This window comes from Prionailurus bengalensis, chromosome B2, assembly GCF_016509475.1.
Source record: "Prionailurus bengalensis isolate Pbe53 chromosome B2, Fcat_Pben_1.1_paternal_pri, whole genome shotgun sequence".
Classification (NCBI taxonomy): Eukaryota; Metazoa; Chordata; class Mammalia; order Carnivora; family Felidae; genus Prionailurus; species Prionailurus bengalensis.
The window spans coordinates 123,191,857-123,217,758 of NC_057349.1; the positions used below are offsets into that span (position 1 = coordinate 123,191,857).

The 25,902-nt window shown below is 40.3% G+C and overlaps 1 protein-coding gene across 10 annotated transcripts in view; it reads right to left on the minus strand.

The window, feature by feature from the left end:
* MAP7 (microtubule associated protein 7) overlaps positions 1–25,902 on the minus strand; it is a 179,431-nt gene that overhangs the window by 100,107 nt on the left and 53,422 nt on the right. Inside the window, exon 1 of one of the 10 annotated variants that reach the window (XM_043593091.1) lies at positions 6,286–6,456. The exons of the other annotated variants lie outside the window; for them this stretch is intronic. Coding sequence (XP_043449026.1) covers positions 6,286–6,307 — 22 coding nt within the window. The 5' untranslated portion in view covers positions 6,308–6,456. Of the gene's footprint in view, positions 1–6,285; positions 6,457–25,902 lie in introns of those variants that run through there. 10 annotated transcript variants of the gene reach the window in all.

Sequence of the window (25,902 nt, forward strand, 5' to 3'; positions counted from 1 at the left end):
ACAGCTTTCACTTAGTTCTTGATAATTTTGTAATCCAACTAAAATTATTGGGCGACATACTTGTTTGATTTTTCACCCTGACCATGACCTTTGGCTAGTATTGATAGCATTTTATTATAAAAACACTAAACTTAAATACTTACATATTTAAATTATGTATTTTGGTTACCAGAAAACACAAAATTCAAATATTCAAAGAATTCTTCATAAAATGTTATATAAAAATGTTAATCTTTGACCGTACTTTAGAGCTCTTGTGTTACAGAAAAACAGGACAATGTTGCACTGCCAATAGTGGATTAAAGCTTAAATATTAACTTTACCTTCTTGGTCTTTCATCACATGTCACATGTTACTTGCTGTTCAGGCAACATTATTTTATTCTGTCTGTGATAAGATACTAAGAATTCATTTGTATCACCCACCAGATTACAATCCAGAAATGGATTATGGCATGATCTTTTTAAATAGAAAAGGTCGTCGTAGGAAACTACTTTCTAATGGAGAATTGATTCCCATATATTAAAAACTTAACCTAAGTTTTGAAATTGGTTTATAGTTCAATTGAAATTTATTTATTTACGTCACCTTGAAGTTCTGATAAGAAAAGTAAATTATACTGTCAAGACAGTATACCAATGCTGGTAATTCAGTACGAAAACTTTAGTTCAGAGATCATTTACCAGACAATAACTCAGTTGAAATGCTCTGAGAAAGGATTGGTGACTTTTAATAGATGTGCATCTCAGACTAAATAAAGTCAATCTTGGAACTTACACACCTTTAGGTTGTATGACAATATGCATTACTACCCTCATGCCCTTCTTGTGGATGAAAGTCCCCCCCCCCCCCAGCCTTTCATTCTATTTCATGCTAGAACATATCCAGCAGATTTTTATGTTTAAACTTGAGCAACTCTGGCTGGAGAGCATAGGAGATTCACAAACAACACGCATTTCTCAGAGAATTTTTAATTTCTGTCCTTGAAACACCCTTTATGAACATCTGTGTTTTGTTACGGAAGGATAAGTTAAATTCTACCTAACATACTTTGAGATCTCAGGAGGTTTAGGTGAGTGAATGATAGCTTTTGGAAAATTTAATTGTACTGATTCTTGTTTCAAAGGCTACTTAATCTAAATATCCTCAGGCCCAGAAAAGTGGAAGTTATGGAAAATTAGAGGATCATTTTCTCTGGGAAAATTTCTATTAGATTTTCATATATAGTAATAGTGGCTAACTAATATATTTTAAAAGTTTGGTACCATATGATTTAAGAAACAAATCATATACTCAATGATATTTATAAAGAATCAAGAACCACAAACACAATCACCATTTATTAAACATCTATTTTGTTCCAGACTGTACTAGATGCTTTAAGCACTTGGTCTCATTCGATTTATTCTTCATAGTAAGCTTACATTGAGGTAATATTCTCCCCACCATTGAGAGAAGGAAGCCAAGGCTCAAAAAAGTTAAGAAATTTGTCTGACATATATAGCTACATCATGGGTAAAATCATCATCAATTTGGCTTTAAAATCTAGTATCTTAGCCACTACGCCAGTGTTTTCTAAATTTAAATATATATATGTATATACACACACACACACACACACACACACACATATATACATACACATATATATGTATTAAAAAATGTACCTTGGCATTAAAAACTGTACCTTGGTCTTCTTACTGTTTTGGTGGGTTTTTCCTCCCCTAATTAATGATACTTTGACAAATACAGAATATATATATAGTCATAAAGTGATTAAATTTTTTCATTTAAGAAAATAGCTTGCACTGTTTTTTAGTATATCTTCAACTACCACTGTATAATTTGCTTTATGGATTATAAATCACTTTCTTGGGTATTAACTTACTTGACCATCTTAACTTGATTACGGCAGGCATGACTGTTGCCCTTTAGAGGAGGGAAAAGAGGCTTAGAAAGGTCAATTGGGATTTGCCTGTGGTCACACAAACAGTGTAAGAGTGAGTGTGTGGCTCAAAAACAAACACTCAGATCAGTGGAAAAGAATAGAGAACCCAAAAATGGACCCACAAATGTATGGCCAACTAATCTTTGACAAAGCAGGAAAGAATATCCAATGGAATAAAGACAGACTCTTCAGCAAATGGTGCTGGGAAAACTGGTCAGCGACATGCAGAAAAATGAACCTGGACCACTTTCTTACACCATACACAAAAATAAACTCAAAATGGATTAAAGACCTCAATGTAAGACAGGAAGCCATCAAAATCCTCAAGGAGAAAGCAGGCAAAAACCTCTTTGACCTTGGCCACAGCAACTTCTTACTCAACACATCTCCAGAGGCAAGGGAAACAAAAGCAAAAATGAACTATTGGGACCTCAGCAAAATAAAAAGCTTCTGCACAGCGAAGGAAACAATCAGCAAAACTAAAAGGCAACCGACAGAATGGGAGAAGGTATTTGCAAATGACTTATCAGATAAAGGGTTAGTATCCAAAATCTATAAAGAACTTCTCAAACTCAACACCCAAAAAAGCAAATAATCCCCGGAAGAAATGGGCAAAAGACATGAATAGACACTTCTCCAAAGAAGACATCCAGATGGCCAACCGACACATGAAGAAATACTCAACATCACTCATCATCAGGGAAATACAAATCAAAACCACAATGAGATACCACCTCACACCTGTCACAATGGCTAACATTAACAACTCAGGCAACAACAGATGTTGGTGAGGATGTGAAGAGGAGCTCTTATGCATTGTTGGTGGCAATACAAGCTGGTGCTCTAGCCACTCTGGAAAACAGTATGAAGGTTCCTCAAAAAACTAAAAATAGAACTACCCTAAGACCCAGCAATTGCACTACTAGGTGTATATCCAAGGGATATAGGTATGCTGTTTCGAAGGGGCACATGCACCCTGATGTTTACAGCAGCACTATTGACAATAGGCAAAGTATGGAAAAAACCCAATGTCCATCAACAGATGAATGGATAAAGAAAATGTGGTGTGTGTATATATATATATATATATATATATATATATATATATATATATAATGGAGTATACTTGGCAATCAAAAAAAAAAATGAAATCTTGCCATTTGCAATTACATGGATGGAACTAGAGGGTATTATGCTAAGCAAACTTAGAGAAAGACAAATATCATATGACTTCACTCACATTAGGAATTTAAGATACAAAACAGATGAACCTAAGGGAAGGGAAGCAAAAATAGTATCAAAACAGGGAGGGGGACAAAACAGAAGAGACTCATAAATATGGAGAACAAACTGAGGGTTGCTGAAGGGGTTATGGGAAGGGGGATGGGCTAAATGGGTAAGGGGCATAAAGGAATCTACTCCTGAAATCACTGTTGCACCATATGCTAACTAACTTGGATGTAAATTTAAAAAATAAATAAATAATTAAAAAAAAAAGTGAGTGGAAATCTGGTGTTTTGACTCTAAAGTACAACATTTTATCTTCTTCATAGAAGTACAGATTCACTGTAACTTTGAGAATGGCTAGTGTTTTTCGAAAGCCTCATTTCACATGACTTGTAGCTTTTAAAAAACATGCCAACATAAAATTCCTGGTGAAGGAGCTTGAGTTTGCCAGGGTGTGTTGAACAGCACTGAGTGTGTGGAAGGGGCTATCTCTCTGGAGCAGAGCACGGACCTCGCCCGGGGCTTAGGGGAAGGAGCTTATTTCACCTTTGACCTGGCCTTTTATCACAAAATTATTTCACTAGAGTCCGTACTTTAATTATTTTTCACAAAGTAAGTAAACTTTTTGGTTTTCTGTTCTGCTTGGCACACCGTTAATCATCTGTAACAGAAGATGGTAATATTTCGTGCTGACTTTTTCCTTTCTTCCAAAAGTTGGAACAAACTGCTAGTGCTTTTATGAGGCTCTTTATTTTAGCTATAAAACTGTATCCTCGGGGCGCCTGGGTGGCGCAGTCGGTTAAGCGTCCGACTTCAGCCAGGTCACGATCTTGCGGTCCGTGAGTTCGAGCCCCGCGTCGGGCTCTGGGCTGATGGCTCAGAGCCTGGAGCCTGTTTCCGATTCTGTGTCTCCCTCTCTCTCTGTCCCTCCCCCGTTCATGCTCTGTCTCTCTGTCCCAAAAATAAATAAACGTTGAAAAAAAAAATTAAAAAAAAAAAAGAAAAAAAGAAAACTGTATCCTCGATTTTGTTACCTTGTGTGTTTTATAAAGAGTAGGCGTGGCCCTACTGCAGACTAGGGACTGATGCATTAACTCGATAGATTGATTAGGTTGGCAGGTGCCCTTGCAGTGAACGAAACCGACAAAACTCCCTGCTGCCATCAAGCATACATCGCAGCGTGGGAACACAGTACACATTATTACATCAGACAATGATAAGTGCGAAGATGAGGATAGGTCGGATAATTACAGAGAACAGTTTTTGTCTGGCAGGCGGGGGGGGGGGGGGGGGGGGGGGGTCACTCATAACTCCTACAGTTATTCCATAGCAGCTTGATGTCGACAACAGGTTCTGCTCCCACAGTTGTGTGGGCTTTCATGAATGAGCGGAGCGGATGCCACGGAGCGTACAGAGACATTTTTCCTATTTTCTTACTGAGTAACCTGAGTTTCATTTGATTGACGCAATCTTATTTTATCACACTTGAGTAATTCATTATGAAAATCAGTGCTTATTGTGTGTGCGACTACATCTAATCCTAATACTTCAGTACTATACATAAATATGCTTTCCACACAGAAAGATAGGTCTCCAAAAAATAGTCATTAAGTACAAAATGAATTGGAAAGTGAGTTAAAGGAACAGAAAATGAGTTAATACACACATTAATAACACTGATATTTTTTTTTCTGGGGAACTGGGCATTAAGTAAGGCATCTTATTTCTTTCAAGTACATACAATCCTGCAAATTAGAGATAATTCTCATTGTGTAATAATGATACCAACACACTTATAGAATATAAATACCTTGTCTGAAGTCACAGAGCTATTAAGTGTCAAAGGTAAAAGGAAAAGTCAGATCTAGCTACAAATATATATCTAATATGCCACTCTGACTCATTTTATAATCCTAAAATACCAACAGCAAATCATTTATACACACCACACTCCATCTCCTAATGGTTACTGGATACTGACACTATATATAACCTTTCTTTCCTAGATCAGATGTGTTTTTATGACAAAATTTACAAATATTACCTGTGAAAATGAAAATACATAATATTTTGTAAGGACAAGTAATTTAGTGAGTAAAGCATCTTTATTGTTCTGAAAAATAAAATTTGATAAAACATCTACATCAAGAAACTTCTAGAGAAGAAAATAGGGGGATAAAAATAACCCCAACAGGTACTATTAAGATTCCAATGCCTATAGCTTTGTCTGTAAAAGCCCATGTGAGTCACTGTTTATGTGTTGAGGAAATGAAAGCATTCTGGTGAAGAGAAATCCAAAAGGGAAATATAGGCAATGTTTGATTTAAAACAACAACAACAACAACAACAACAAAAAGAAACCAAAAGGTAGGCAAGGGAAATAAGATTTTTCTTTTCAAGCAGGAAAAAACAGAACTTTCCAAATATACCCCTCTAAATAGAAAAACAATCATTTCCCCAAATTCTCCTGATCTGATCCAGATACAAATATTAAGAGCATTAAGAAATCATCAGGGGCGCCTGGCTGGCTGGCTGGCTGGCTCAGTTGGTAGAGTATGTGACTCTTGATCTCAGGGTCATGAATCCGAGCCCCACGTTGGGGGTAGAGATTACTTAAAAACATGTCAAATGTTTAAAAGAAAAAGAGAGAGAGAGAGAGAAATCATCAATAAATTACGTGCTAAAATTTTCTTTGGACGGCAGCACAAGTGTGTGTACAGCTTGCAATGGCCCAGGTCTGCACTTTAAGGAGACTCCAGGAAATGTCAGGGCTTTCATTTTGGGTTTTCCCAAAAGAAAAAAAAAAAGGTAGGAACATGGAAAAGGGAAAATAACGATAGTTTGCCCATAATGTTCACAGAAACTGTCCCATGGCTCCAGGACAACGTAGACAGAAGTATATACCCATCATCTATAGAACATAAAAAACAAAGATCATCCTATTTAATTACAATTCCCACTCCTTCCTCTAAGAACATTAAAATCGGCACGTTTCTTCCCCCCCCCAAACAAAACATTTTCTACTGTGTATGGTTGCCTGTTTTAAGTGTTAAAAATCAGTGTAAAGATTGCCTGGCTCCTGAATTTCCTTACTGAGTCCAAGAACTTACAGTCTGGCTTAGGGTCCCCCATCCTAAATTCCTTTCTGGAATAGGCTGCAACATGGCTGCATGTCTCCGTCTTCTTGCTTTGAGCTCCTCAGCCAGGCAAACACCAAATCATCAGTGAAGGGCCCTTTTAATCATCCTAAGTATTCCGCCTCACACAGCTTGAGGTACACTCGGGGGTGGGGGGGGAGGCACAGGGCAGTGAGACCCACAACTCCACAGACACTTCTTTTACACAGTAACCTTGTTCACTGAACCAAGTAAAAAGTGAGAATGGCTTCTGTTCAAAAGAGCCAGTGAAGCTCAAATGGGTGTGGGCTCGGAGTCGGGGAGGCCCTTCCTGGTTAAGAAATGGTTGCTAAACATCAGTTCAAGCACAAGGATTCAAACTCAGCTGGGGCCCCAAACAGGATGTGCATTAAGCACATAATTAAAAACTTAATTGCTTTCCCAAACCATCTAAGTGTTATTTATTATTTTCCCAGACTTTTCTGCCTTTTGGTCTCCTGATGTATCGAAAATGACATTTAAAACCCCGAAGATTATGGCTGATTTTGTTCCCATACCAAAGGCATCTGAAAAGGCGCTCACTTAGGGTCAGTCAGGCAGAGAGACCTCTGTTCTTCTCCCTTCCCTGAGAATAGGCATGGAGCTGATGAAAGGCCGCGTGAAATGAAGTTTTGCTTCTCTTCAGAAGTTTCCAATAGACTGACTCGCTTAAGCAAGTTTGGGAAATTCTGAAGGTCTTCACAGAGGAGAGGAACAGTCAATGAATATAAATGCTGAAGTTTTTGAAATTATTTCTAGATAAATTCTGGGGACCTACACTTCTCTTTTTTTTTTTTTTTTAAGAAAAAGCCAGTGATAAATTACACTGCAAACACTGGACTCAAAATGTCTATCACAGTTTTACCTTAGACTTATCTTAAGAATGGCTTTTGAAAAAAAAAAAAAAAAAAGGGGCGCCTGGGTGGCGCAGTCGGTTAAGCGTCCGACTTCAGCCAGGTCACGATCTCGCGGTCCGTGAGTTCGAGCCCCGCGTCAGGCTCTGGGCTGATGGCTCAGAGCCTGGAGCCTGTTTCTGATTCTGTGTCTCCCTCTCTCTCTGCCCCTCCCCTGTTCACGCTCTGTCTCTCTCTGTCCCAAAAATAAATAAACGTTGAAAAAAAAAAAAAAAAAGAATGGCTTTTGTCTAAGGGCAAAGAGGGGAAACTGAGGAAAAAGGGTCAAGTCCTTCCTGGGCCCTTATACGACTTAAACACATGTGCCATGGGGGCCAGAATACTTTGATTAAAATCAATGAACTGAATGCATGTGGGTGAGCAACTGGTCCCATTTGAAGAAGGAAATACAATTTCTAGAAGAAAATACAAGCTTTTAATCCTTCCTGAGTAGCAGGACTTGACCCACTAAAGAAACTGGACACAGAGGATTTCTAAGATGTTTGAGGGTCAGGCACCCACTGGACTTGGCAATCAACCTGTTTTAATGCCCCGAGAACTAGAAACTACTAAGAGCCAGTGCAATGTCAGTTGTAGTCCGGCACCACCCCAACATCTCCAAGGCTGCCTCAGTACCACCATTTCCCCCAACCAGATGCTTACATTTCCAAACACAGCCCGTATAGACAACACCTCTAGTGCAAAGTTTCTCAACCCTTGCACTACTGGTATTTTAGACAGGATAATCTTTGATGTGAGTGGCAGGGGAAGGGGAGGAAGCTTTGCAGGACACTACAGGATGGTTAGCAGCATTCTAGGACATACTGTATATGCTAACAGCACCACCACCACCACCACCCACACCCAGAGCGAAGATGATCAAAAAGCTTCTTCAGGGGCACCTGGGTGGCTCAGTCAGCTAAGCGTCCGACTTTGGCTCAGGTCATGATCTGCCGGTTCATGAGTTCAAGTCCCACATCGGGCTTTGTGCTGACAGCTGAGAGCCTGGAGCCTGCTTTGGATTCTGTCTCTCTCTCTCTCTCTCTCTCTATCTCTCTGTCTTTCCCCCTCCCCCATTCACACTGTTTCTCTTTCTCTCAAAAAATAAATATTTAAATAAATAAATAAATAAATAAATAAATAAATAAATAGAATGTCTTCAGGCATGGCCAAATGTCCCTGGAAGGGAGGGGAGATGGGGGCAAAATTACCCTTGGTTTAAAAAAAAAAAAATCACAGCTCTAGTGGCTCCAAATCAATGGTGACCTTCCCCCTTGCTTCCCCTCCAAGCCCGGCTCCTGCAGGAGGGTGCTGGATAGCAGGCCATCTTCTTCTGCTATGTGTCTGTTTATGTCCCCCATGTCTTCCAACTGATGCACTGGGTTTTTTTGTTTTTCCAGTAGACCTTAATGCTGCAAGGGAGATAGGAGACGGACACAACAGGAAAGGTGGGTCCACGTCTGCTACACTGGGACTGGAAGTCACAGACCATGCCTCACAAACTTCTCTGTGGTCATGTTCAGTAGAATGGCTGGGGTATAAGTAATATTCAAAGACTGCCTGAATTTCTGAAGAAGTGGAAGAATTCTCCAATTCTGCCTAATCGGAGCAAAGAAATTCATGAGGAAGTAATAAGCACTAACCAAAGGACTGTATTGGCTTTAATTTCAGGAACTTTTGAGGCCTGTTATTAAAATATCAACTTTCCCATAATTCTACACCCATATATTCAGTAGGGCTCCATTAATATTAAGAGTGAGACCTTAAATCACCTGACAGCTGATTTAAACAGAAGACAGGAACTGGGAATCTATCAAACAAAAAGTAATTCCCAGTCACAAATTTAAAAAACCTATCATTCCCTCCCTCAGAACCTGTATGCATATTTCAGACTCAAATGTAACTAGCTTGGTGATCTGTTTCCCAGTTGATGGGAGATTAGAAGAACTTCTGAGGGAACAGGAAGTTGTCACGAGAGTCTCCTAACTGGCCTATGGATGGCCTTCCAAGCATTGAGCCCACAAAACCAGTCGCTGACACAGCCGTGACACTAACATTTCTATAACGCAAATATGATCGTGTGACTTCTTTGAATGCCTCAGTTTCCCCAGGATAAACTCCAGCCCCCTTGGCACGAAAGACCAGCAGGTCTCCAGGACTTCACAGCTGTCTCTCTCACCACACTCCGGCAGCACAGCCTGCTATGGGTCTACCTGGAAGCCTCCTCTCTGGCCTTACAGACGGCTGTGGTCGGTGGTGTTTCCCTGAACTTGGTTCTCCTCACGTGATCAGTGTTGAACACGCTGCCGCCACTCCCTGGAAGAATCTTCTCCCCTCAGCTGGCTACTTTCCCTAAGCCTCTTCTATTTCTACTTTCCATCCAATTTCCTCAGAAATTCTCCACAGTGCCCATCCCTGCCATCACATCCATCCTTCCATATTGACCAGCTGTGTGCACAGCTGACATTGTTAGGAAAGGGGAGGGGTAACAGAAGAAAAGCCTGCCTTACGAAGCACAGATTCCTTCCCCCCATGCCACGGTAAATAAAAGCAACCCCTTAAACTCCTGATCTTTTGGGGCGCCTGGGTGCCTCCGTCAGGTATGTGTCCAACTTTGGCTTAGGTCACGATCTCACGGTTCCTGAGTTCAAGCTCCACATCAGGCTCTGTGCTATCAGCTGTCTCCCTCTCTTTCTGCCCCTTTCCCACTTGCACTGCCTCTCTCAGAAATAAACATTAAAAAAAAAATTTAAACTCTTGATCTATTATACGTCAGCCATTATTCTCAGGGCCTTTACCCATAGGAAGTAGCCAGATGAGGGGAGGAGAAGATTCTTCCAAAGAGTGGCACAGCATACACAACACACAGGAACTGGTCTAATCTCACAACAACCCTGTTATCATGTCAATTTTATAGGTGAGGACTCCGATTTCTACAAGGGAGTAACCTGTTGAACTAGAAGCCTAATCCCTATACCATGACCTCCTACAGCATCAGCACCCTAAGTAGGTGACTTCTCACTTCCGAGCAGCCAGGAAGCACGAGGCTAGGGTCGCCTGATGACGGGAAAGGGCTGGTACCACGAGGAGAGAAGACAGGCAGGGAAGACAGGAGGTGACATTGTGTGGAGACAGTGTGCCACTCTTCCCTTAGGAACCAGAGTTTGGAACTAAATGGTGGCGCATTCATCCAGAAAAACAGCTGAATGCTAACAAGGGAGGAAAGAGAATAAAGGGTTTTATGGGAGAAGTGGCTCAAGGAGACGTCTGTGCCCCAGCATGTGGAGCAGGGGGCACCGTCAATGACATCTCATCTCAAACTGTAACTGCACGGTAACTACCTTAGAAAGAGGCCCATTTCTAACCCCACACATCACTGTTCTTATTTGCTCAAAATTAAGGCCTCAGCGTACCCGTTCATTTTTGGTTTCATTTTTAATACATAGCAAAACAGTACCAGTGCAGGATACTGGCCGGTAAACGAAGGCAGAAATGACAGTTTATAATTCAGATTTAAGGGAATGGAAATCAGTTTTAAAATATAATAATTTCCAAAAAGTAATAAATACGTAAATCCTAAAACATTAAAGGGAAATTAATATTTCTTTATTTATATTACATAATAATCCTCAGTATAAAATATGGTAAATATTTCGTAATGGCACAGTTGGTGAATTACCAACTTGACCATAGAACAGTTTGCCATGACTCTGAGGAATCCAGCCTCTTCCCTTTTGTCAACTCCCTCAATTCCTGTTCATTGACTACCTGCGTCCCTCAGGGGCTTCCTAAAATTGCTCTGTAGAAGAGATGATGGTTGGTTCACTAGCTCTTTGCTCCCATCTGCGTCCCCACTATCACCCTTTACGCCTCAGAGCACCTTGCCTTGACAAGGTGAGGACACCCTCATCAAATGTGCTATTTACTCACCCTGCTTCCTCTTTGTTTTTCTTATTTTTCCTCAACTTTGGCTACTAACAGGAAAAACAACAACAACAGTTCTTATAAAACAACAGTTCTCATGTTAATAAGATGTTAAGCTGCATCTGCTTTTTTTTTTTTTTAAACAAAGCTTTATTCCACAGAAAACTGTGATCCAGCATTGTTTTGCACTCCTTAGAAAACATCAGAGGGGTGTGTGTGTGTGCATGTAGTAACAAGTATATGAATGAATATATAAATGTATAGACGAAAATCTAGTGGTTCTATCAATAGTTTGAAGAACATGGACAGGCTAAGTCCTTAGACCAGAAAAGCATTTAGTATGTAGAGAGTATTCTCATTATTTTAAGAATTTAAAATCTTTTCCTGAATATATGCAAATATTTTACATTAAAAAAATCACATATACTAGATTTGATTATCACAATTATCAAAATGGCGCAGTTTAAAAACGCAGGGTGTTTGGCCAAATTTGGTGTTTAATATAAAATGTTTGGACCGTGGCTATTGCTATTTTAGAAGGCAAATAGTAAGAAACAGATTTTGTTTATGGAAAAGTAAAAGCAGAGATTCAATTTATAAAGGAACTTAAGTTTCGCTGAAATTTTTAAAAGCTAAAAACCATCCCGATTTGGTACGCGTAATTAATTAATAGACCCAGTTCATTTAGACTGTCTGCCATACACTGATTTTGATCATGATGGGTCTTACTTGAAGACTTCTGAACTGCTTCAAATCCCATGGCAACTTGCTCCTAACCACAATGTCAGTTGAGGAACATTGCAATATGTCACTTTCTCCAGACACCACCCCGCATCTTACTCTTAATTGTTGATTTTTCCCATTTCCTCTGTGTTCAAAGAGTAGTGAGTGAGTGTAGCTTTGGGAGATAATTTGTTGATTTCAACATTTATAACGCACCTAGCACTCTGTTGTACTTTCCTTCCCAAAAGTTATCTTACTCCACTCTCTTTTTCCTTTAGACAGTCCCCAGAGGATGCTGGGAAAAGGAAGAAGCTGCTTTTTAGCTTCCACTTTGTAGTGCCCTGGAGAGTGACAGAAGGTGCACAAGCTGGTTATCGGAGCAGGTCAGTCAGTTCAGTAAAAAGTGGATTCCATGCAACAATGTTTTATTTTCCTTTTCTTTTTTTTTAATATGAAATTTATTGTCAAACTGGTTTCCATACAACACCCAGTGCTCATCCCAACAGGTGCCTTCCTCAATGCCCATCATCTACTTTCCCTTCCCTCCCACCCCCCCATCAACCCTCAGTTTATTCTCAGTTTTTAAGAGTCTCGTGGTTTGCCTCCTTCCCTCTCTGTAACTTTTTTCCCCCTTCCCCTCCCCCATGGTCTTCTGTTAAGTTTCTCAGGATCCACATAAGAGTGAAAACATATGGTATCTGTCTTTCTCTGTGTGACTTATTTCACTTAGCATAACATTCTCCAGTTCCATCCACGTTGCTACAAAAGGCCATATTTCATTCTTTCTCATTGCCAAGTAGTATTCCATTGTGTATATAAACCACAATTTCTTTATCCATTCATCAGTTGATGGACATTTAGGCTCTTTCCATAATTTGGCTATTGTTGAAAGTGCTGGTATGAACATTGGGGTATAAGTGCCCCTATGCATCAGCACTCCTGTATCCCTTGGGTAAATTCCTAGCAGTGCTATTGCTGGGTCATAGCGTAGATCGATTTTTAATTTTTTGAGGAACCTCCACACTGTTTCCCAGAGTGGCTGCACCAGTTTACATTCCCACCAACAGTGCAAGAGGGTTCCTGTTTCTCCACACCCTCTCCAGGATCTATAGTCTCCCAAGAATGTGTTCTTGAAAATTGCACAACATGTTTGTCTGTTTCTTAAAATCCACATTTACATAACCCTGGAGTCCTGTATGCTGACCTCAAATTGCAGAAGTAATTTTCCTTTCTGTTCTATGCTTCACAGGAATGGCCAAAACTCTACGTTTTACCAAACTAATAAGAGATAGTTTTATCTTACATTGATACCTTTTCATCATACCAGTAATAAAACCCTCTCAACCTTCTTCCTGTCCCACTACAGACATGTCCCAGGCTATAACCAGCTTTCCTGTAGCACCTGCAAGGAGGCACAGTAGTTTAGGGGTAATTACACAGAAGTCACTTAAATTTTTTATGCTTGAAACAACAGTTCTTACTAAACATTTTGGCAAAGTCAAGTTGCCCAGTCTGGATCACTGGGGCTATAAAGCTGCTAGAAAGGGTCAATTGCTTCTTTCAAGGAAAAGAATTTCTGCTGAGCTATCTCTCCACATGTTTTTTATGACTTCTCAAAGCTTTAAATGTCCACTTCCACATGAGGGATTTGTAACCAAGTATTAGAGGAGCTCTCCATCTTTTGTTGTAAATTTCTGCAATTACAATGTGTTTCAGAGGGGATCTCACTGAAGTGGAGGGTTAATGGGAGAGCCTGACAGCTGGGGTCCTGAGTTAGAGCAGAAGATAAAGTTAAAAAACTTGACCTAGTTTCAAAAGGGACATTAACTATTTCTTCAACCCAAAACCAATGTAATATTTTCAGGTATTTGCCTTCAGAACTTGGGCCTGAAACGTCTCAGTAGTTTCAGGGAACTAAAATTGTCTGTGTGTGTAAGAAACTCTTGTACAAAACGTCTTACATCTTTCACTTAAAAAAAACAAGTAAACATCACTTGATGGGGCGCCTGGGTGGCTCAGGTGGTTGAGCGCCTGGGTGGCTCAGGTGGTTGAGTGTCTGACTTTGGCTCAGGTCATGATCTCACAGTTCATGAGTTCAAGCCCTACATCAGGCTCGCTGCTGTCAGAACAGAGCCCGCTTTGGATCCTCTGTCTCCCCTCTCTCTGCCCCTCCCCCACTTGTTTCTCTCTCTCTCTCTCTCTCTCTCTCTCTCTCTCTCAAAAATAAAAACATTAAAAAAACACAATTTGAGGGGCGCCTGGGTGGCTCAGTTGGTTGATGCCTCTTGATTTAGGCTCAGGTCATGATCTCATAGTTCATGGGATTGAGCCCCATGTTGGGCTGTGTACTGACAGTGCAGAGCCTGTGGGATTCTCTCTCTCCCTCTCTCTCTGCCCCTCCCTGCCCTGTGTGCATTCTCTCTCTCTCTCTCTCTCTCTCTCTCTCTCAAAATAAACATTAAAATATATATTAAAAACCCCCACAATGAGGTTTCCTTTTTTATATATCCCAGCCCATGATCATTCAGCCTTTTCTCTCCCACCCACTAGCCCCAGACATTATACTGTCCTCAGTGAGTAGCACCAGTAATGCCATAATGAAGTTGGGGGACAGAGAGAAGTAAAAATGTCAAATGTATATTCAAAATACAAATTTTTACCTTATAACCTAATTTATATGCATGACCAGACTATAAGAGGTTTATGACCCTGTGGCAAGTGACCAGGAAATAAGAGCATTCAAATAGTGTAGGGTTTCTCCTATTAAATAGAATCGGGCTTGGGGCGCCTGGGTGGTGCAGTCGGTTAAGCGTCCGACTTCAGCCAGGTCACGATCTCGCGGTCCGTGAGTTCGAGCCCCGCGTCGGGCTCTGGGCTGATGGCTCAGAGCCTGGAGCCTGTTTCCGATTCTGTGTCTCCCTCTTTCTCTGCCCCTCCCCCGTTCATGCTCTGTCTCTCTCTGTCCCAAAAATAAATAAACGTTGAAAAAAAAAAATAGAGTCGGGCTTAGCAGCCTACTCGACACATTGGGCAAGCAGCCTTGGCTCAACCAACCTCACCATTCTGTCTCCATCTTCAGCGTCCAGACCGGTCTCACCACTGCCAGTCTTTCCCCTTCAATTCCTTGGATCTGTCAGATTAGTTGCCTGAAAAATCAGCTCTAGATGCTCATCGTTCCCCTTCCTAAACACCTTAGTTGCCAGATTAAGGCCACTGCGAGGTATTTCTATCTACTTTTCAAGAACCACGTCCCAACACTCCCCCAGATGGCCCGTTTTTACAGAATGACTGCATGTGTTACTTCTTTAACTTGCCCTCATGATTTCCTTCCCTCTCCTTTTCTTTCCTTGCTTTTACTTTTGCTCTTCTTTCTATGGGGTTTCTCTCTTCAATCGTCCGTCAGATCTTCTAAATACTTCAAGAGCCGACGCCAATGTCTTCGTCCTCCATCAAGTCTACCCTGGTTTTCCCACTCAGAAGTGCTTGTCCCTTCTCTAAGCCACAAACGTGCTGACGACACTCCTCTGACACTGTTACCAAAGGAGGGGAGTTACCAGACGCATCTGTCTACCCTGTGAAAGGCTCTGGGCATAGCTGAAGCTCAAGAAGCATACCACATTGCAATGACCTGGCCTCCAGTATTTGGGTCATTTTTAGCAATGCTGGGGCAAGGGTATAGATTTCAAAAGATAATAAATTAGGCAATAAATAGTAACTAATAAATTAGACAACAGAACATACAAAAGCTGCAATCCCAAAATTCAGACATAACCACTGTAAATATTTTAGTGTCTGTTCCTGTAGATTTTTTTGAAGTATGTGTGTTTATGTGTAGAATACAAAAAAAAATGGGATCTTCATATCATATTTTGGAACATGTTTTATGTTCTGGACCTATTTCCTCATCAGCTATGTTTCTAAAACACCCTTATTAATGGTTGCACAATACTGAACTATAGGAAAACACCATGATTTATGTAGTATATTTACATTGTTTCCAATTTTCCAATGTTGTAAACAAGGCTGCCCACAGAGTTACACAAATATTATCAATGTATATAGGACACTTGCCTAGAGTGGAACTTCTGCATCTTTGGTTGGAAACAGAGAGAGCCCTTTCACTGCAACTTCAGAGACAGTAGAAATTTATTCACCGGACCATTCATTTACCAAGTGCCTGCTGTGTGCCAAGCATTCTTCAAGACTCTTCCATCCAGTGGATGTAGACACATGGTACAGGAAAGAATAGATTGATAAATAAGATCCACCTTATGCAAAAAATACTGGGGGTGGGATAGGAGATGTTAGGTAGTGGGGGGGGGGGGGTGTCAGAAAAGGCCTTTCTGAGGAAGTAGGAACACAGGTCCAGTCATTCCAAAAGCCAAGAAAAGAGTGTTTCAGACAGAGATGGAGGGATTAGTATAAAGGTGCAAAGGTCCTGAGGCCAGAGTGAGCAATGAGTATGAAGAGAATGAAAAGAAAGTCAACTGGGTGACACCATGGTAAGAAAGAAGAAAAGCGGGTACTGTTGCTGGTAATAAGGATTTTACATTAAAATCAATGAAAAGCCATTGGGAGAGAAAAAATTTTAAGCAGAGGAGTGCCAGGATGTGATCCATAATTTTAAAAGGTCACTCTGGCTGCTGTGTAAAGCCTGGCTGGGGGGGGGGGGGGGGGGGGGGGGGGCTGTGGCACATACGGAAGGGCCAGCGCAGAAGCAGCCACTGAAGTTATAATGTGGGGACAGCAAATGTTTTTTTGGACCAGGAATGGTAGTGCAGGTGGATATAGAAGGCAGACGGGATATACTTTGAAGGTAGTACCAACGGTGCTTACTGATAGATTAGATGTGGGGGAGACAGAAAGGCAGAACCAGGCATTGGGTGGAACATTTATTGAGACAGACCTGATGGAGGACCAAACAGGTTTGAGGAAAAGAATGAACACTTCCTGTTTGGAAGATGTAACGCAAGGTGAAATTTGTATCAACGTGGTAAGTAGAGGTGTGATTTGTTTCTCTGGATTTTACACAATTTAAACTATTCTATATATATTGCTTTATATACAACATTTTATTCTAAAATTTTAGTAATTACTTCTATGTCAAAAAAAAAAACCTGTAGATATTTCAAACATGCTTAGTTATTTTCATCTTGCACATTCAAGTTATTCCAATTCCTCGCCATACTTTTATACATAAATTGTAGATTAGATTTTAAGAGGAATCATTAAGTCAAAGATAAGAACAGCTTTTTGTTTGTTTGTTTGTTTGTTTGTAGAGAGAATGAGAGCATGCATGAGCAGGGGATAGGGGCAGAGGGAGACAGAAAGAATGTTAAATAGGCTCCACACTCAGTACTAAGCCCGACACAGGCTTATCGATCCGGGGATCATGACCCCAAACTGAAATCAAGAGTTGGATGTCAACCAACTAAGCCACCCAGATGCCCCAAAGGTACGAACAGTTCTAAGGCTTTGATACTAAGCATCAATTTGAGCATCAAAGTAAGTAGAGAAAAGCATTAAAATCCATAGAGTTAAATATCCCTGAATTCACAATGATATAAACAATTAAGAAAGAAAGAAAATTGCCTTACAGTAAAAGCCAACTAATAAATGTAAATGGAACAATGAATTAGAAAGTCACTATTTGCAGGGTGACTGTGTGGCTCAGTTGGTTAACTGTCCTACTCTTGATTTCGGCTCAGGTCACCATGATCCTGGGGTTGTGGGATTAAGCCCTCCATTGGGCTCTGTGCTGAACATGGAGCCTGCTTAAGATTCTCTCTCTCTCTCTCTCTCTCTCTCTCTCTCTCTCTCTCTCTCTCCCCCCCCCCCCCCCCCCCACTGCTCATATTCTCTCCCTTTCTCTCTCTAAAAAGAAAAAGAAAAAGGAAGTCACTATTTGGCAACTAACATTTTTTTTCTTATTTTTGAAGGAGAGAGAGAGACAGAGCATGAGTGGGGGAGGAGCAGAGAGAGAGGGAGACACAGAATCCGAAGCAGGCTCCAGGCTCTGAGCTGTCAGCACAGAGCCCGACGCAGGGCTCGAACTCCCAAACTGTGAGATCGTGACCTGAGCCGAAGTCGGACACTCAACCGACTGAGCTACCCAGGCACCCCTTGGCAACTAACATATTAACTGATGAGAATCACTGATACTGAAACTAATGAGTGAATATATGAGGAAGAACAGAATATTTACATAGTCCCGGAGGATACTTGATTATCTAACAAAAATTAGTAACTTCATAGTGGAGAAACCTGGCAGACATCACCTTGACAGAGTGACAGAGGATAATATCACTAGGATTGGGACAAACCGAAATGTGCCTCCTGAAATGATACACTGAGGGCAAAAAGTCACTTCTGTGGCATTCCTGTCCGAAGTATATAACCTCAATTTAATCATGAGGAAACACATCAGACAACTGTACCCAAACTGAGAGGTGTCTTACAAAGTAACTCAATACTTCAGAAACGTCAACATCATGAACTACAAAGGCAGGCTCTGAGGAAGTATTAAAAAATAAAAAGACACAACAGCTAAATGCAGTGCATGATTTTGGGCTGTCTTTTGCTATAAAGGACATCACCGGGCTGAATGGTCCAATGTGAATAAGGTCTGTAGATTAGACAATGGTATTGCATTAACTGTTATAATTTCTTAATTTTGATAAATGTAATGTAGTAATTTAAAAGACTGGGAGGGAAAGAAAAATAAATCTCCCAAAATGTTAACATTTGGGGAATCTGGATGAAGGGAACATGGGAATTGTTTGTAATTTCTTGTAACTTTTCAGCTTTTCTGTAGGTTAGACACTATATGGGATAAAAAATAAAATAAAATAAACCAAGGTCACTGAATCCCTATTCATTATTGATATTTTAAAAAATGACTTTTGACTTTGTAACTTTTCCCTGACGATTAATGATGTTGAACATCTTTTCATGTGTCTACTGGCCATTTGTAGGTCTTCTTTGGAAAAATGTCTATAAACAGGTCCTCTATTTTTTAATTAGATTGCTTATTTATTTTGGTTTTTTGGTTGCAGAAGTTTAAATTTATTTTTGATATTAACCCCTTATTGGATATATTGCTTGCAAATATCTTCTTCCGTTCAGTAGGTTGCCTTTTCATTCTGTTGATGGCTTCCATCACAGAAATTCTGTATGATCCACATATTCCACTACTGAGTTATTTATTCAAAGGAAATGAAAACACTAATTTGAGAAGATATATGCACTCCTATGTTTACTGCAGCATTATTTACAAGACCCAAGATACAGAGTAACCTAAGTGTCCACCCACAAATGAATGGATAAAGAAGATGTTTTATATGTATATGTATACGTATATATATACGTATACACATATACACATATATATATATGTGTATATGTATACGTATATATATATATGTATATATATGTGTATATGTATACGTATATATACGTATATATACATATACACGTGTAGATATATGTATATATGTGTATATATGTATACATATGTATATATGTGTATATGTATGTATATTTATGTATACATATGTATATATGTGTATATATGTATATATGTATATGTATATATATGTATATATATACACACACACACACATATATATATATATATACACACACACACACAAAATGGAATATTATCTAGCCTTAAAAAAGAATGACATCTTGCCATCTGTGACAACATAGAGGGACCTCAAAGGTATTATGCTACGTGAGATAAGTCAAAGACCAGTAGCATATGATTTCACTTATACGTGGAATTTAAAAAACAAACAAAAAACAAAAATAGGCCCATAAATACAGAGAACAAACTGGTGGTTGCTGGGGGAGGGGCTGGGGGCTGGGCAAAATGGGTAAAGGGAGTGGGGGGTACAGACTTCCGGTCATGGAATAGATCACAGGGATGAAAGGTACCACAGAGGGAATACAGTCAATGGTATTGTGACAGTGCTGTGTGGTGACAGATGATATCCACATTGCAGTGAACATAGCATAACATAACAGAGTTGTCAAAACTAAAGGAACATTGCAGGTCAACTACACTTCAATGAAATAATGAAAATGGTCAAAAGTAAATATGAAAGCTGAGCAAAGAGCAGCTTGAGAGGGAAAGTAGTTGGCCCTGGGTGGCAAAGGGAAATAGAATCTATCAATGTGGAGCAGAGGAGATGCTGAGGACGTTCAGGGAATTTCAGGGAGCAGTCTCCCCACACCATGCGTCAACTGACTGGAGACTCTTATTCTCAGCTCAAGCTAAACCTTGAAAGATCCATCCATGGTAGGTCAGCATTGCTCTCCCAGGACCAGGTTGAACCTCATACTTGGAAGCTCAAACCATATTACAAAATCTGGCACTGGCACTGTCGTTGAACACAAAACCAAAAAGAAACAGGTTCACACTTTCCCCCTTAAGGTAAACTAATAACTAGATATCATCGTGTTAAAGAGTAAAATATCCCGATTTCGAATGGAATCAAAGCTTCTTTAGTTGGACCCTAGAATAACTTACCTAATGTCATGATGGTCTGAGTCATTTGTAACTGAAGAAAAGAATCTCATTTCTCTCTCCCCACTTCCCTTCTCTTCCCCAAGAGTCATATGCATTTATTTAATCCTTCTTATCTAAAGTAAAGTGTAGACCAAATTCCTCTGCTTCCTTTACCAATACCTGGCACAAAGAAACATGTTTTGTGTACTTGAACAGATATTTGTATACCTATAAATACTGAGAAATAAAGAAACTTAACCACATTAAATGCTTCTCAAGCTGTGAATCACAATGATAATCTTTATTTAAAAGCTTACACCATGGCTCAGGATTTGAGACTGTGCTCTGAGTTATGCTTTCTAAAAAGAGGTGTTCTGATAGTGAACACATTGGGAAAATGGGAGGAACTTGTCTCCTCTTGTGAGGAACTACAACACACAAAATTATGTTTAATGTTTTGAGGAATCCTATAGTACAGCAAGTAAAATTTGGGAGTAAGAGTCTCCCAAGCTTACTTGACAAAAGGACTTTTGTGTGTGTGGCAGTATTAATTAATTTGCAACACACTTTACAAATGTCTATAGTATATTTATGTTATATTACAGAATTCTCTTTAAAAGACACTTAAATGCTATTGTTTCAACAGGATACTTCTCATAAAATGAAAACAATGTAGCAGTAAATTCTCTCTGGGTCCAATGTACTGGGATAAGCAGACTGAACGGAAATGTAGTCGAAATCAAATTTAGAGGTCACCTGATTGTCTTAAGAGAAGGTAACTAAATTTGATGACTTAATGATCAATCCCACTACAGTTTTTTTTTTTAATTCGCTAAAATATGAGTCCATAATGCATTTTTACAGAGGGCAAAAATAGATATGAAACTCCATTAGTAGGCTCCACAAGTCTGTTGCAGATGAACATTTTTTCCACTCCCTAGAACCTTGTGAAACACCAAGTACATCTAATGGACCAATTAGAGTGATAAACCATCACAGCCCGCTCCCTGCAATGTCTAAACAAACCGTTCTAAGAACAAGGCCAGCTGATTGCAAATGGAAACTCTCTAATTCCCAGATATATGAGAAAAGGGGGCACTATCGCTTGGTTCACTAGTCAACGGGAAATGGTCAGAAGTATGCAAATGTCCAGATGTCTCTTTGGGGGGAGGGAAAATCGGGGGGGGGGGAGAAAAAAGAAAAAAAAATTACATTCAAATCCTTCATGAGGTGCTGTATTAGGAGACAAGCAAAATCATGAACACCAGAAAAGAGGCTCCTTCCTAGACTCACAAGAACAGGACGGAGGTCGCCATACACAACACGGAGCTGCCTTCCTGGAGTGGAAGCATCGTTAGAGAGTGCAAGTCCCCTGGATAGCCCTCTAGGTCTCTAAATAATCTGAGTGTACTTACTTTGCTTTTTTCACATTAAATCCTCTGTACATAATTTCACTAATAGCAACCATATGGGAAGCATCTGTAGCTCTTCTCAATTCTAATTTTCGTGGGCAGAAGAAACACTGACAAAAATAGCCCCACAGTCTGTCAGGGCCACTGCAGACTGACCTAGTTAGATGCAGCAGGCTGAATGCATCTGAACTGGCTTAATCCTGCCCCAGCTTTGAGGCTGCTGTGTGCCCCAGAGCTCAAGCCTTAGGACTGACCAGGTCTTCACAGTTTGTGTTTATGCTTGATGGGTCACACTTGGGTCTCTGAAACCATATTAGCGTGGCTCTTACTGACCCACCTACGGGCACTCCCAAATCAACTCTCTGAAATGGATTACCAAAATCGCTGTTCTCAAAACAACAAAAATTGAAACAACAAAAATCCGTAACAGTATTAAATTGTAAATGCTAAAAGGAGAAGATCTCTAAAATGTGATTAAGGTATCCTTTATTTATAAAAAGAAGATAAACACCCACACAGAAAAATGTCACAATAAACATGCAATTCACAGAAGAATGCTAACAAGCAGATAAGAAATGTTTAACATCACCAGTAATCAAACAAATGCAAATTAAGACAATAAACCATCATTTCTTTGCCCATAAAGTTGACAGAAATTCGAAACAAGAGGATATAATTGTTCTAGAAGAATGTTTCTAACACTAAGTGGCAAGATAACAGGCCGTAAAACCACATATGCAATGATAGAAGTGTGTGCGTGTGCGTGCACACACGTGCACACACAGCACACACAGCACACACGTTTACAAAGGCCAGAATAATCAATACCAAAATGTTAATGTAGCTATGTGCAGATGGTGAGATCACAGATGAATTAAAAACAACTTTAATCCTTCTCTGTTTAAGTGTCTCACAATATTTATTACTTTTCTTACCAGAAAAATGTACATTACATTTAAAATATTTAGGCCATAACTAGTAAGAGATGCCTGGAGACTACTCTGTTCATGATTTTCTGTGCTCCAGTTGTGAGTGATAGCAGAAAAGATGTTTCAGGTTGGACCACTGATACGGGCCCTCACTCCATATGCTAACGTGGACTGCTCAAAGTCTGGTGAGCAGGCCGATTTATTCTGGGAGCAGACCTCCCCCTCAAAAAACATCTCAAAAAAGACAAGTCTTATGGGAAAAGGGCAGCTAACACTTTATTTACTTTCACATTAAGTTCATATTGAGCTAATTATAACATATCTCACCAAAGGCAAAGTTCTATAACTGATTTCATTTTCAAAATCTCTTTTTAAAGTTTCCAGTAGCTGCTATGTAACATTCCTGTACAAGATTTTCCATTCCTGAAGAAACCCATATGCTAAGTATTAACATCTCACACTTTTAGCCACTTTTTCAAGTTTGAAGATGGCGGTGACACTATTTTGGCAGTCTTTTCAGAAAGGTTTTTTCTTTTTTTGCAACGCCAAATGTAGCAGAAACAAATAATGATTCTACATTTATTTCATGGATAGGATGCGCTTAAAAAAAAATTATCAATAACATGAAATGCTACTTGCTTTTAAAACAGAAAACAGGGGCGCCTGGGTGGTGCAGTCGGTTAAGCGTCCGACTTCAGCCAGGTCACGATCTCGCGGTCCGTGAGTTCGAGCCCCGCGTCGGGCTCTGGGCTGATGGCTCAGAGCCTGGAGCCTGTTTCCGATTCTGTGTCTCCCTCTCTCTCTGCCCCTCCCCCGTTCGTGCTCTGTCTCTCTCTGTCCCAAAAATAAATAAAAATAAACGTTGAAAAAAAAAAAACAAAACAGAAAACAGGGGCGCCCGGGTGGCTCAGTCAGTTTAATTTCCTACTCATGATTTCAGCTCAGGTCATAATCCCAGGGTCATGGGGTGGAGCCCTGCATTGGGCTCTGCACTGAGTGTGAAGACTGCTTAAATTCTCTCTCTCCCTCTGCCCCTCTCCCCTGCTTGTGCGCGTGTGCTCTCTTAAATAAATGAATAAATAAATAAATAAATAAAATAGAAAATATCTTTTCCAGCCAAACCACAAATATTTATTGGTTCTTGCTATGTGCCATGCTAGGCATGTCTGAATTAAGTTCTCATATATTATGAGAAAGAATACATTATAGGAAACACATGCATTACAGAGTTAGGAATTTTTAACTTTTAGTCATGACCATCCCCCCCAGAGACCATGCTTACCTTCAAAACCCTCTCTTTTTGCAATTTTTTTTTCAGAATTTATATTTCAATAGGACCAGAGCCTCAAGTAGGTGCTAATTTCCCTCATCAACATCAGAAATGGTTCCAAATTATGGCCATTTCTCTACCTTCCAAGGGTAAACTGTATTTTTTCATGAAATCTCATCCCTCCATTCATGGCAGGGAGGTAATCAATCCCTGTTGTATTGAGAGGTTAAGAAATTGTATAGGGGCGCCTGGGTGGCGCAGTCGGTTGGGCGTCCGACTTCAGCCAGGTCACGATTTCGCGGTCCGGGAGTTCGAGCCCCGCGTCGGGCTCTGGGCTGATGGCTCGGAGCCTGGAGCCTGTTTCCGATTCTGTGTCTCCCTCTCTCTCTGCCCCTCCCCTGTTCATGCTCTGTCTCTCTCTGTCCCAAAAATAAAATAAAAAAAAATAAAAAAAAAGAAATTGTATAAATTCACTTATATCCTGAAAAACAACTTATAAATCTTCAACTAGAGAAAGGTATGTTTAAGTTGCTATTAATCAGAAAATACCTGATTAACAGTTGCTCCTTCATCCCCAACAATAATGATTCCATCCCTTTCTTTTCCATTCTGGCTTAAGCCTATAACCTCACTTTACCTCTTCATGCTATTCGTTTTATTTTTAAACAGTATATGCTGGAGAATTCCTGTGTCATTACAGTGCTCTCTAACATCAGATTTCTTACCCTGGTGATTCTGCAGGCAGACCCCCATGGCGTCTGTGTTCCCACCATGGATAAATGTAAATGCTTTAGGATAACCAACTTAAAAAACTGCCAGCACGCTGGGAATACAAAGGCAGACCAGGAGTGGTGAAGGCATCCCAGTGGAACTTTCTGAGCACCCTATGATTTTAAGATTATGAGGAAAATTATAATCAAAGGGTATGGTGGGTACAGGGAAGGAAGAATCATCTGCAAAGGCAAGAAAAATTTAAAACACAAACAGAAGACTGTAAAGAATTTAAAGGATTCTTTTAAAGAGCTATATATACTAGGATAAAGAAGCTGATCTGTGATTAAAGCACTTGGTAGTATTTAGCCATACGTAAAATCTCAGGAATTTCACATTTCAGAAGAACAGCACTTATTTTTTTTTAAGTTTTTTTTTTTATTAAAAATTTTTTTTTTCAACGTTTATTTATTTTTGGGACAGAGAGAGACAGAGCATGAACGGGGGAGGGGCAGAGAGAGAGAGGGAGACACAGAATCGGAAACAGGCTCCAGGCTCTGAGCCATCAGCCCAGAGCCTGACGCGGGGCTTGAACTCACTGACCGCGAGATCGTGACCTGGCTGAGGTCGGACGCTTAACCGACTGCGCTACCCAGGCGCCCCTAAAGTTTTTTTTTTTTTCAATGTTTATTTATTTTTGAGACAGAGCATGAATGGGGGAGGGTCAGAGAGAGAGGGAGACACAGAATCCGAAGCAGGCCCCAGGCTCTGAGCTGTCAGCCCAGAGCCCCACTTGGGGCTTGAACTCACGGACTGCGAGATCATGACCTGAGCCGAAGTCAGACGCTTAACTGGCTGAGCCACCCAGGCGCCCCTCAGAAGAACAGCATTTAAAACGAAAGGCTGCGCTCAACTAAAATGATGTGTTCTTAACCAAAAGCTAGGGGAGGGAGAGTACTGTCCTCTGCCAGTAGGTTTCTAATCCGAAGATTTAAAATCTACTTTCTATATTATGGTTGTGAACACCTGCCTCGTCAGAGTTGCCAAGGCAACAGCACAGCCCTTTAGAAGAATGAGGACAGCGAGCATATGACACCAAATCCGTGGAAGCATCAACTCTTCCACAGGGACCCATAAGACACCTGTGAACTACAAACAGCCAGCAGACGTATACAATTCCACTTCCATACAGAATTGT